Source organism: Macadamia integrifolia, chromosome 13 (assembly GCF_013358625.1).
Source record: "Macadamia integrifolia cultivar HAES 741 chromosome 13, SCU_Mint_v3, whole genome shotgun sequence".
In the NCBI taxonomy this organism is placed as follows: Eukaryota; Viridiplantae; Streptophyta; class Magnoliopsida; order Proteales; family Proteaceae; genus Macadamia; species Macadamia integrifolia.
The window spans coordinates 5,554,495-5,566,921 of record NC_056569.1 but is presented as its reverse complement, the minus strand read 5'-3'; the positions used below and the strand labels follow the sequence as shown (position 1 = coordinate 5,566,921).

Below are 12,427 nucleotides of genomic sequence, written 5' to 3'. Positions count from 1 at the left end.
GTTTAAATGTGATGGAAAACTTATGTTTTTAGTTTTTCTTTCTTTTTTTCTTTTATCTTTTTTTTTCAGAATCGAGGGGGGGTCAATAGAATTCCTCTCTATAGAGCCTAGGGACCAGAGAGTGATCCTAGGGCTGAGAGGACCTGAGCATGTGTCCCTAGGTCACCCCAGCCCTAGGATCACTTTCTAATCCCTAGGATCTATGGAGAGGAGCCGAATGAGGAGAGTGAAGCAGAATGCATCCAACTCAACATGTTTTGTTTCTACAAATAATAGATGCATGATTTTGGTAGCTCACTAATTGCCCAATAAGGCTATGTCGGATAAACTTAAGATAGTGGTATGGCAACACCTAAATATCTTTCCTTTTATTTAATGAAAAATGGTTTTTTTTTCGACAGCATGGTCTACGCCAGCACTCCTAAACAGATTGTAGAAGAAAAAAGAAAGAAGAGTGGTGGCGCTTCATGTGGATTGAGGTTTGGGTCAAAATTAACCCGAACCTGATTCAGAATTGTTTTACTTAGCTTCCAAACATAGGACAAGGGCTAATGGATGATAGGTTAACCCGGGGAATCTGCTAGGAAAATATGGTTAGGTTAGTAGAGTTATCATGTATATTAAGCATGAGCCCAAGATCCGGAAACAGTGCTGGACTGTCCCCACCTAAAAATAAGATTTTGGGGGGCGGGGGGAAGCATTGAAGTTCTTGAAAAAAAAAAACAAAAAAATATTGCTTCTAACTGCTCTTCTTGTAATCCATAATCAATATTTATATGATGAAAATATATATTATTAATCATAGGAGTTTATATGATGAAAATATATATTATTAATTATAGGAGAGTATTAATTAGATGGCAGACCTTAGCGTTAAGTCACGTTGTTTCATTACGATTTAGTGGTCATGAGTTTGAATTGGGATATAATTTTTCTATGAGGTAGGGGTAAGCAGTATATTATGATATTTCCCAAACCCCGCAATGGTGGGAGCCTCTGCATAGTTCAATAAGAATTAAATTTGATGAATAAGTTGTTTACGTCATCATTTAATTGTGATTACAATTTAAAATTCTATATATAGTAAATTATATGACTGGATTAATCCACCAAATTTGAAAAATGGTGACGCTTTTTGTTGTTTGATGGTGAGATTGCCAATCAACTTAACTGTATGGAAAATACGTAAGAAATAAAAAATTTAGTGAGCTTAGTGATCTAAAAAGGGCAATAAACTTCAAGAGAAGCTATATATTAAAATGAAAAAAGAAAGAGAAGAGTGTATAGGCAAACATAAATATTTTTCACACTCATAATCATTTCTTTGCTCTCATAGTACTGATTTGCTATGGTTGAGATGGTTATTGTGTTAAATGGCTCAAATAATTGGGGAATGTTTTAACTTTGGGATAAGGAAGTCTAGGATTCAAAAAATTTAACATCTGTTTGTAATGATTCCACTCCTGTTGAGGATCATGTTTTATCATTGAATATAATTACCATAGGTTATCATTGGGAATTGACCTATTATTATTATTATTCGTGATCGTAGTTATGATCCTATTATAGGGGAAATAGGATGAGCATCTATTTTATTCTTTAACATTCAACTTTTTGCGATCTACATGAATTATGGTGTTTTAAGATGTCTCAATTTAGAAATTAGGCGACTTCACTAGGGATTACAAGAGGCATAGGAACAATAATGCAAAAAAAATAGTTATTTGAACTAATTGTGAAGATATGGTAGCTTTGTTGTCAGTGGGTGGTTTGGGAACTATTTGTATTTTTGTGTGAAGTATAAAAATAAATTATTACTATTGGGTTTATAGACAAAAGAGTTAAAAAACGTATATCTATTTAGTTGTTAAAAACAAATTTTTTTTTATGGGCAATGCCGAACTATGCTAGATGGTATAAGGGGGAAATTTTCTAGGAGTCCAAATTGTCTACAACGAGTGGTGAAATGCAGTAAACATCCAATGGTTGAGAGGATTCAGCCATACACCCCCAATCATTGGATGCTCACTGAACCTTGTCGCCTAATTGTAGACTTTTTTTATGCTTTTTTTAGTCAATATAAATGACATAGACATATCTACTTTTCTCATAAAGCCTTCTATATACATATATCATATATATAAGAAATTATTAATAAACGGTTAGGGGAAATCTTGTTGTAATCAAAGTCGGTAAAAAAATAAAATTTTAGTCTTCATTTTTTTTTTTTTTTAACTTCTAAGTAGAACACAAATTTTTGCTTTTTTCAATGATTGTACAATCCTATCATTTCATGTCATATGCCTATCCAAAAACCATACATAACAATTACCTCTCACATACTTAATCTAATTTCAAATTATTTATTAGTGTCATTGTTTTACGCATTTTTCAAGTATATATATGAAATGATAGGATTTATCCTCATTAAAAAAAAAGTGTTATATTAAAAGGATAAAAAAGTAAAATAACAAATTATTTGACATTTTAACAGACGTCAATAAGAAAACTTGGTATTAAAAACCTATTTCTTACCCTTAACTTAAAATTTTTGTCAGATCAATACAAGAAGTAATAAGAAGGTTACAACTTCTACATTCACTACTTCAATGACAACAAGAAGAACCCAATTATTAGTCACATGTAATAAAATATAATTGGACAATAATATTTTGCTATACTGATTACTAACCAATAGTGATCTGGACCAATCAAGTGTCAAAGCATTCCCCCTATTGACAAGTTGTTCGAAACAATTGCAATGTCTTGTTTCTCTCTTTTGCGAACCAAAGAAATTCTCTCATTATTGGGTATAAATTCAAAAAATAAATCTTCCTTTCATTTAAAAAAAAAAATCAATATAAATATTGATACATATATACAATATCGATACTTAAAACCATGATACCAGCAAATTGCCTATCAATCCACCACCTCTCCTTTGCCAGAAAATTATAATTAATTGAACCAATTAACAGATTAATTAAATTTTAAATTTAAATAAAAACAAAGGGCATAGATTACATTTCAAGAGTCTCTCTCCCCTTCACCGGCTCACCGCTAAGTGACATTCGGACATGCACGCACGCACGCACGCACGACCCTCAGTACCCCACGACCTCAGCAATAGCCGTTAAGGGAAAGTCTTCCTCTAAAATCTCTATGTCGGAAGAGATATACATCACCATTCGCCACCATTAATAAAATGCCACTAATGGTTAGACCAATTGCTTTCCTCCCCTCAAAACTTCCTTTTCAACTAGGGCCGTCATCTACCCAAATAAAAAAAAAAAATTGGTTTGGTTCGGTTTTGATTGGACCACATTGGTTTTTAACATATACCAACTTAAACCATGGTTAAATCATTAGTTGTTATTAGCTCAGTTTTGATTTTTCATTCGCATACCCTCTCACATTCCATAGGTGACGATTTAATTATTCACCTCTTCATGTCCATGCTCGAATATATGATGTTTCAAATAATAAATCAAGTTGGGTTATTGCAAATTCAATCATAGGAAATGTATCTTATTGTTTGCCAGTTATGTATTGATAGGAGAAACTTTTGAGGCTAGTGCAAGGGCAATACATCTTGGACTAAAGCAGACATGACTTAAGGATTGGAACATTGAAGAAATTTGAAGCAATGACAAGAAAATCGGTGATCTCCATAGCTTTCGAGCATAACTTCTCCGTTTTTTGACATACCCCCTAACCCTTTTTTGGCTCAAGCCTAACAATGAAGTGGTCGTTCTTATGATTTGTGTAGTCCATAAGACTATGACCAATTTAGCTAACTTTAACATTTCCCAATCAAGCATTGATGTATTTAGCCTTTTTAATTTAATATATTCTTCTCTTTCTTACCAAAAAAAAAATTACCACCCCTTCATTGGTGGGAAACTGCCCATCTGGCATTTTACAGACCCTAGAAAACCTTTTTGTACCAATTTTCAAAAACCCTAATCTAAAAACCACCCGGTATGGGTTTAGTTTCGAACTCATCCAGGGTTTTGGTCAGTACAAGTCGGTCCAACCGGGTTGGATTGGGTTTTGACACCCAGAACCTTCAACTCTCTCTCTCTCTCTTTTTGACAAACGGCTAGAATCCAACGTCTCTCTTGAGAGCCTTCTATTTCTCTCTCACCAAACCCAACGGCATAAAAAAATTTCACACTATCATCTTCATCAGCTGTCGTCCTATCTAAGGGTAGTAACTGGCCAGGTTGGTTTCTTCTCGGTCAAAAAATATCAGTTTTTCTGTGGTTGCAGAGACTAAGAACACTAGAAACGGCTTCTGCGTTTGTAACCAGAAACTCTCCCAACACTAAGAGGTAAGCGTTGATTATTATTCTTTTCTTTTCTTTCCTTAATTTTGGTCCTCCCCACCAAAACTTAGTCGTTTTGATTTATCATCATTCATCACAAATTCAATCTCTCTCTCTTTCTCTCTCTAAGCGGTTTATGGAATGCTAAATTAGGCAACTGGGCATGAATCGATGAGCTGAATGAGCGGTTTTACGTTATAAATTCCTGAATTGACTCCTCTATTTTGTCCTCCCTCGTTCGTTTATTCTTTGAATGATCTCCATCGTTTCTCTCCCTTCTTTCGCATTAAATTCTTTGGGTTTTCCTGGATTTCCTTATTTTGGATTCAGAGAGAGAACAGCATAGATGGAAAGTGAAGTTTTTCCTCTGTCTCATCCTTCATCGCTTTTTTGGATTGGAATGGATTCATTCCTGTTAGATTGGTCTGTTCCAGGCAAGGTTGAATCGAAGAAGAAGTAAAGAAAAAGGGGGAAAAAATATGGCGTCTTCCCAAGTCCAAATGGCTTCTGCCCATTTCGGCTGTGTTTTCAGGGATCACAATTGGCGTCACAGAGACAAAGAAAGAGAAAACAAAGACAACGTTCGAGCCCAGCCGCACGTGTCGTTTGAGAAGAACCTCAAGGTCTTGGTGAGGGATCACCTTCACTCCCGCATTGCCCAATCTGGTTCCAGAGATTCTGTCTCTGCTTCTGCTGAAAATTCTGAGAATCAGGTTGACAATCGGGAGAAGAACGGCGACAATTTTAGGCCCCTCAGCAGAAGGAGTGAAGAAGCGCAGGTTCAGGATGAATCTTCACCTTCGTCAAGGAAGCAATCGCGGGTAGTTGACCGGTGGGCTACCCGTAAGGCACGGGAGATGAGCACCACCACGGAGAGGCAGACTTATGAGGCAGAACTCATGGCCCTGTCCAATTCTCACCCTGTTTCGACGGTGGCATCGACGTTCCTGGGAGAGAGCCCCCGAGCCATAGAGAGCCCTTGTGCTCCGTCGGAGACCTCCGCTGATCTTCCCAATCTGCACGCTTCTTCCCTTGTTCAAATGTGGAAAGAATTTGAGGCAGAATCCAAGCTGATATCAGGAAACCACGACAGCTTCAAATCAAATTCAACGATTAGCAGTGGTGATAGGCTTAATTCAGGAACCAGCAATATTGATAGTGCGTCCTCGGATGAAGACCCATCACCACGCTCTGAGGTTTGCGATTCTGGAGACGAAAGATATGAGACTCCGATGGCACACGAAGATTCATTTACGGACTGGGGGTCAGAACAGAACACTCCAAGCGAACGGCTTTTGTCATCGCAGGTGCAGCGAGTTTCGAATGTTGGAGAAAGCGAGAGACTCGGAGTGGCAGATATCATTAGAAGACTGACATCAGGGAAACCAATAAAAATGGAAAACTCTTCGATCGATGAAACTGATCGGGAGCAGCCTGTGGTGATTGACCCTGTACCCGAACACAGAGGAAAACAGAGGGTGAGCTTCGTCAATGTTGGCAAGAGCCCCCGTGTGAGAGGCCGGCAAGCGATGATGGATTTGCTTGTGCAATTAGAACGCGAAAGGCAGAGAGAGCTCAATGAACTGGTGGAACGGAGGGTGGTATCGCGATTCCCACAACGGGGACGCATCCAAGTGAGTTCCTTTCCTTCTGATCTTTCAAATTCCGAGTCAGGACTATCTTTCACAATCTTGTGATAAAAAAATAAAATAATCGACTTCTGTATTCCACTCCCTCTGCAGTCAATGCTTAAGCTCAGATTCCTAAAAGGGGTAGTTGTATCTCAAGATCAACAGCGTCCACCTTTTGCGGCATCTAAACCGGGTAGATTACAACAAGGAACTAGCATATTGGCATTAAGGTACAGTCTTTGCCCTGCTTGTTTGCACTCTGAGCTGACCATTCATATGTTCATTGTGTTTTACTTCACATTTCGTTAAGTTTCTCTTCCATCATTGGTCAAAAGTAATGGCTTATTTGGAATAATGATATATGAATCTGCTGCCAAAAAAGGATGATATGTGTTATAACATGAGGAGTCTGGAGACTCTCTTCCTGATTCATCAGCTTGGCACTTGGATATTTATTATGGGGATACTCCAATAGTCTGCATTTATCTGTTTGAAGAATTGAAATGGAATGTTAAAAATAGCCTGTTAGCTTAAATCTTCATTAGATTCGTATGTCAAGAATGCAGAAAACAGTAAGTACTAATATTACGAATTAAGTGGCATTACTTATGAAGGAAAAAACAATAAAGAGTAGTTTATTAAGTGCCATGGTATGATATGGAAATTGGTTCTATTCTTTCACCTGATCGCGTTATAAATATTAAGCTCTACTTCTTGTACATTGGGTGCTGAGTCATCTGCTTAGCTTATACATGAACTCTCATTTTCAAATTTTTGGAGGGTGAGCTAATTTCAAGCCTTGAGAACTAACCCAAAGGATCTTGACCCAACAGGCAGAAATTCAGTCCTAAACAAGATGCTGGAGAGGTCCATGGTGAAGAATCTGGAGATAACTCCAACTCTCACACACAGCTACTGAATAACACCACAGATTCAGAACATTCTGGTACTTCCAATCAGCTCATGAATGAAGAAGTTCATCAGCAGGAAACTAGAATTGAGCAAGAAAACACACGCCCAGTGCACCACTCAATGCCTTCTTCTAGTGAAAATTTTCAAGAAGAAGGTCAGAGTTCAGATCGTGCATGGGAAGGAAAAAGCTTAGTGGTTAGTGATCTTCTCCACAAAGGAAGTATAAAAACTGCAACAGTCTCACATGATTCAGAAGGGAGTGACATAACGGAAGAACCAGAGCCAAATACCCAACAATTTGGTGGATCCACTGATGGAACCTGGCTAGGTGATGTTTCACAACCCCGTAGAGATTGGAGAGGTTCAGTGCAATCATGGTGCCAAGACTTGCTTTCGAATAATTCAGAAGATGGGAATGTAGCGACTGATGAACCAGAACCAGGCACACAGGAGCTTGTAGGATCCGCAGATGGAACTTGGCTTGGTGATGTTTCTTACTCAGAAAGAGATTGGAGACATTCTAGGCAAGCATGGTACGGGGATGTGCTTGATGATAACTCTGAAGACAGGGAGAGGAATGTAGCAATTACAGAACAAGAATCTGATATGCAGCAGCTTGCAGGATCCACTGATGAAACCTGGCTAGCTGATGGTGCTCACCCACAAACATACTGGGGAGGGCAGTCATGGTACCAGAATGTGCTTGAGAATAATTCAGAAGATGAAGGGAATGAAGTAACGGATAAACCAGATCCTGATACTGAGCAGCTTGAAGGATCCATTGATGGAACCTGGCTAGGTAATGTTTCTCGCCCACCAAGAGATTGGAGGCGTTCCAGGCAAGAATGGTGCCAAGAAATGCTTGAGAACAGTTCAGAAAATGGGGAAATTCGAGAGCTGCTTCAGAGGTATCAATATCTGGTCTTGATCTCGTAATTTATTATCCATTCATTTAATGATTCTTAAAGGTAAGCTCAAGAAACTAAAACTAAAACTAAATTGTACTATAGCCTACATTTGGATAATCCTATAAGTGGAAAATTTGTGTTGATGCTGTCAAAGATTAAATCTGGCATTTTGTATCATACCAACAATGCTCAAAAAACTGCTACAAGATAGGAACTGCCTTCAAATAGGTCACTGCCACAAATTTATGGTGTCTTTACGACTTTGTCTTATTTTTATTCCTTAAAAATCTGTATACCTGTCATACTATGTATTAGTCCTCCTTCAATGAATGAAAAATTATGACTATTGGTTCCAATTTTCAAATTAGAATTGTGAGTTTCTGTAACATGGCCATTCAAATCCATAGGGAAGAAAAATATTTGATTATAAAAATAGTGGAAATAGAAACCTTCATGGCTATTCTTGTAGTGCTCATGCATCTCCCTACATATGCAGAAGAAGTGTATCAAATTTCCTTGCCAGCGACTTGAAGGAGACAATCGAGTCTTCCTTACAAAGACAAAGTCATCAGCCAGAAACTGTAGGAGGAGAAGAGCATCATTTTGAGCATCCATATCTGGGAGCAAGTGATGCTTCTTATCATTTTGCATCTACATCATCATCATTTAACCTACCTTCTTCTACTTCATACAACCTACCTTTACCATCTCAGCTGAGAACGCAGAATTGGTATCAAGATCATGAAGTCATTGATAATTCTGATCGAGTTGCATCGACATCGTTACAATCAGTCCCATATCACTGCCAAGACAATCTGCAGTCTGCTGTAAATCATCCTTCTCTTGTGAGTTTCCTTCATTCCCCTATTAATGGCGGCCTTGGTATGAAGGTCCTCATGTTATCGGTCGGTGAGATAACATTTTGTGGCCAATGATTACAGGAAATGGATCTCATATCTGATTTGAGAGGGCATATGCTACAGCTTCATAATGAGATATCTGAACTGCGAAAATCAATGGAGAGCTGCACGGATATGCAGAATAAGTTACACCACTCCATCAAGAAGGAGGTCTCTGCTGCCGTTTATCATTCAGGTGAGCTGAAAGATGAAATGAATACTCTTTTCTCAAGCTAAAACTATAAGGATTTTCTATAATGTCATTTTGTAAGAAATTTTGGTATGACCCTGCCTTGTCCAATGACCTTGGGTCCATGTACAATACATGATTCTTTGTGCTCCCTTAAAAGAATACAAATTGCTCAGTCTTCAATTGGTTTTCGTAATCAATAAATTATATATGATTTCTACACCTCTGTTATTATTCAAATTTTTTTATCCCATGAAATATCTCATAGCAGAGACCCCATGAACTATCTCATAGCGGAGACCTGTACTTTTGCAATTGCAGTTCATGGAGGAGAGGGAACAGAACTGTTCAATTGGCTACCAATAAAAAAAGGCAAGTGTTGTATCTGCTATGAAATGCAAGTTGACTCACTTTTGTATAGGTAAGAATTTTTTTTTCCCTCTTATGAAGTAACTAAATTGAGAGTTTTCTGGCTTCTGATATTTTATGCTGACTGGCGTTTTTTCGCATGTTGTTCAGATGTGGGCACATGTGCACCTGTTTCAAGTGTGCCCATGAGTTGCAGTGGAGTAGTGGGAGATGTCCGATATGCCGAGCTCCAATATTGGACGTTGTTCGGGCATACGCCAACTCCTAGATTGATGGAGAAACAGGTCCATGGTCTGGAGGACCTTATCTTTTTTGACAAAAATTGACTTGATTTAATCCGAGTTAGACAATGGATGTTGATTTGTTAAGCAGCCAGTTTAACACATCAAGATATGTTTAATGCTGGCTGTTGTTATTTATCATATGTACAGTGCGGAATATTGTACATCCAGGAAAGAACTTCTCCCTCTGAAAGCAATTACATACTGGAGTTTGAGAATAAATGCCTGCAATCTCTCTCTCTCTCTCTCTCTCTCTCTCTCTCTCTCTATATATATATATATATATATACACACACACACACACATTCTATAGATTATATCATGTAATGACAATAAATTGAGGCTGTCTGAAATTGTCCAGAAACAATTTAGAAAAGTAGACTAATAGGAAAGAACAAAGTTGTTGTCATGTGCAGAGAGTCAGACTAATTGCTGAAATCCCTGGAGTAATGCAGTACTAACAGACACTGAGTACTCCATTCATTTCATAGATTCTACAGTGGGGACTCCTTCAAGATTATACAAAGCCACAAGAACATGTACAACTTAAAGAGCTCCTGAGAGTCAAGTTTATATAAGGCTGAAAAGAAAGTTAACAATTAATTACAAACAAAAGCCAAGTGTTCTGACTCTTTAAAGGAGATTGAAGACACACATCCCTCTAGATCCCTCAAAGTAAAAACAGAAGCATAGCCATTACATAGGATTATTAGGAAGGGCCCTCATCTGCTGCAAAGGTTTCTAAATATATTGGCTTACAATGTTGAGAGGCTAGATTCTAGCTGTGCACTATCTGAACTTCAAAAAGACGCAACATATAGTTCTCATATTTAGATGCTTTTGGCCTTAGTGATTAAATTCTGTAGTTTTGATTAGAATTCTCATTTATTCTTTTTCCATCCTATATTTGATTCAATGATTCCTCTTTTGACCTGCTGCCTTCATCTTTGCCTCTATGATACAGAGAGATTCAGATTATGTATCATGGATCCATAATCCCTTACTAATACATTGATAGTATTGGATGTCAACACTGATTACTAGTAAGCCCAAATCATCTCAGTTCTAATAGCAGTGCAGTGAGTTCTGGAGATGGGGAGTATAATAAACTGGATTTCTGAGCTGATATTCTACTTGGACACTTCTATCACTCTGGACCTTCAAAGTCATTTGGGAAGTGATAAAAGCAGCCCTGGTCCAAATAGGGGACACATCCTTATGGTTCTATTTCTTGTTAGATACGGTCAGTTTCACAGTTTCAGATCGGCAACTCGACTAAGGAACCAGTTTGTTCACATGAGATTGCAAGACTACTGATCAGATTTCCATTCAACTCACTCTTTTGGCTTCTTTACTCGATGAATAAACTGCCTTACTATGAAAACATGCCTTCTTGAATCACGTAATTAAATAATTTCAGAAGTCTTGTATATGCCAGGTGCAATTTCTAGGCCTTATATAGTATATTTCACAGTAAAGCCATTTTTGTAATTGCATTGGACAAATCTATCTTTGCATTTTTCGGGAAATAACTAAACTTGTTATAATGTGTGGAAGTCCAATTGGAATTTCAAGAGGATCAAGGGGCCCATATTTGTTTATCAAAGGGATACTAATAGCAAAATGATATTTGTTTATCAAAGGGATACTAATAGCAAAATGATATGACTCCATTGATTGGGGCATCTTTTGTTCCCTCAACTTAAGAGCTTGTTTATGTTTTCAAGTAAGAGGCCTATACTCTCTGAGCTACAAACCTGCATTTGCAACAATAGATAAACTATTGGGAAAGAAGAGAGCGAGAGAAAAGTTCCTTTGCAGCATCTTGAAAACCCAAAACATATAGATCAAGAAAACAATAAAAATAGAAATCTAAATGTAGAGTACAACAAAATCCAATAATTTTGACCGCTAACATCCATGTTTAGATAGAAGGCATTGTAGGAAGTTAATTGCAGTAGAAATTGAGTTGAGACCACCAAAGTACATGCCCATTCCCCTTTTTTAAGAAAAAAATTATTGTGTTAGGGGCAAAGAACCAGGCCTGAAATATATACATGCATCAGGACAAAGCATGTATCATACATAGCATCAGGACAAAGCATGTACCATAAAAACAAATGAGATCATTTACTCATGTGTATAACCTTATTATAAGAAGGCAAACATGTCACATGTAGGAGGGGAGAGATTCTGTTTTGCAGAGAGAAGAAGACAAAGCAATTCTCTACCAAAGCCAACCAACTGTGAAATCCTTTTCAACAAGATAAAAATGAGGGGAAAGTGAAATATCTGAGATTTATGGAAACATGGAGAAAACCTTTCTTATTGAGCAATGATTGAATCGATATGACTTAAAAGGTAGTAGTCGTCTAATAAGTTAAGGGTGCTCTTGTTCTAGAAATGAGAAATGGGAATACAATAACTCAGCAGTTACATGGATTTTTTCCTCCAACGAATTCAGATTAGGTCCTCATATGAGAACCATTCTTGTACAATGTCTGATTCATACTTGGAATCCGCTCAATCTTTCTCTTCTTACAACAGGGATTCAGTTTGAGTGGATTCCAAGTGTGGATTAAACACCGTACGAGAATGGTTTGTCACACCTCGCTTCCTCTAGGCAAAGGTATGCAGTACTAGATACCCATATCCAGTCAGCCTAACCCTCCAGGATCACAGATATAGTATCCCAATCCATAAATGCCCCAAAATCACAACTAAAATCAGAGTACACATAATATTTGTAAACTTTGCTCTACCACTGATGATTCACAAAATGATAATTACCATTTACCAAAATTCATCTGAATTCCGATCCCAGGTATTACAAGATTATAAATAATACATAAGAATAAATAACTAAAAATAAAGAAGTCATGTCCATCCACACGGTGTCTCGCAGACAC

General features: G+C 37.6%; 1 protein-coding gene across 4 annotated transcripts; it reads left to right on the top strand.

Annotated features, from left to right (window-relative positions):
- Positions 1–4,162: 4,162 nt before the first annotated feature.
- On the top strand, positions 4,163–9,740 carry LOC122060047. Of its 4 annotated transcripts, none has more exons than XM_042623199.1 (8): positions 4,163–4,334; positions 4,763–5,962; positions 6,071–6,189; positions 6,793–7,779; positions 8,276–8,624; positions 8,721–8,874; positions 9,190–9,289; positions 9,388–9,740. In XM_042623199.1, the coding sequence occupies exons 2-8, from the start codon at positions 4,808–4,810 to the stop codon at positions 9,503–9,505; spliced, it is 2,982 nt and encodes a 993-aa protein (XP_042479133.1). In that variant the 5' UTR covers positions 4,163–4,334; positions 4,763–4,807; the 3' UTR covers positions 9,506–9,740. The 4 variants fall into 4 exon arrangements, with proteins under 4 accessions (XP_042479133.1, XP_042479134.1, XP_042479132.1 ...); XM_042623200.1 differs by having other exon boundaries at positions 4,748–5,962; XM_042623198.1 differs by having other exon boundaries at positions 4,659–5,962.
- The last annotated feature ends 2,687 nt before the right edge of the window (positions 9,741–12,427 follow it).

Coding starts and splice junctions, on each gene's coding strand:
- LOC122060047 (XM_042623199.1), top strand. CDS start 4,808: ATGGCGTCTTCCCAAGTCCAAATGGCTTCTGCCCATTTCGGCTGTGTT. Junction 6,190..6,792: donor ACTAGCATATTGGCATTAAG/GTACAGTCTTTG, acceptor TTGACCCAACAG/GCAGAAATTCAGTCCTAAAC. Junction 7,780..8,275: donor ATTCGAGAGCTGCTTCAGAG/GTATCAATATCT, acceptor CTACATATGCAG/AAGAAGTGTATCAAATTTCC.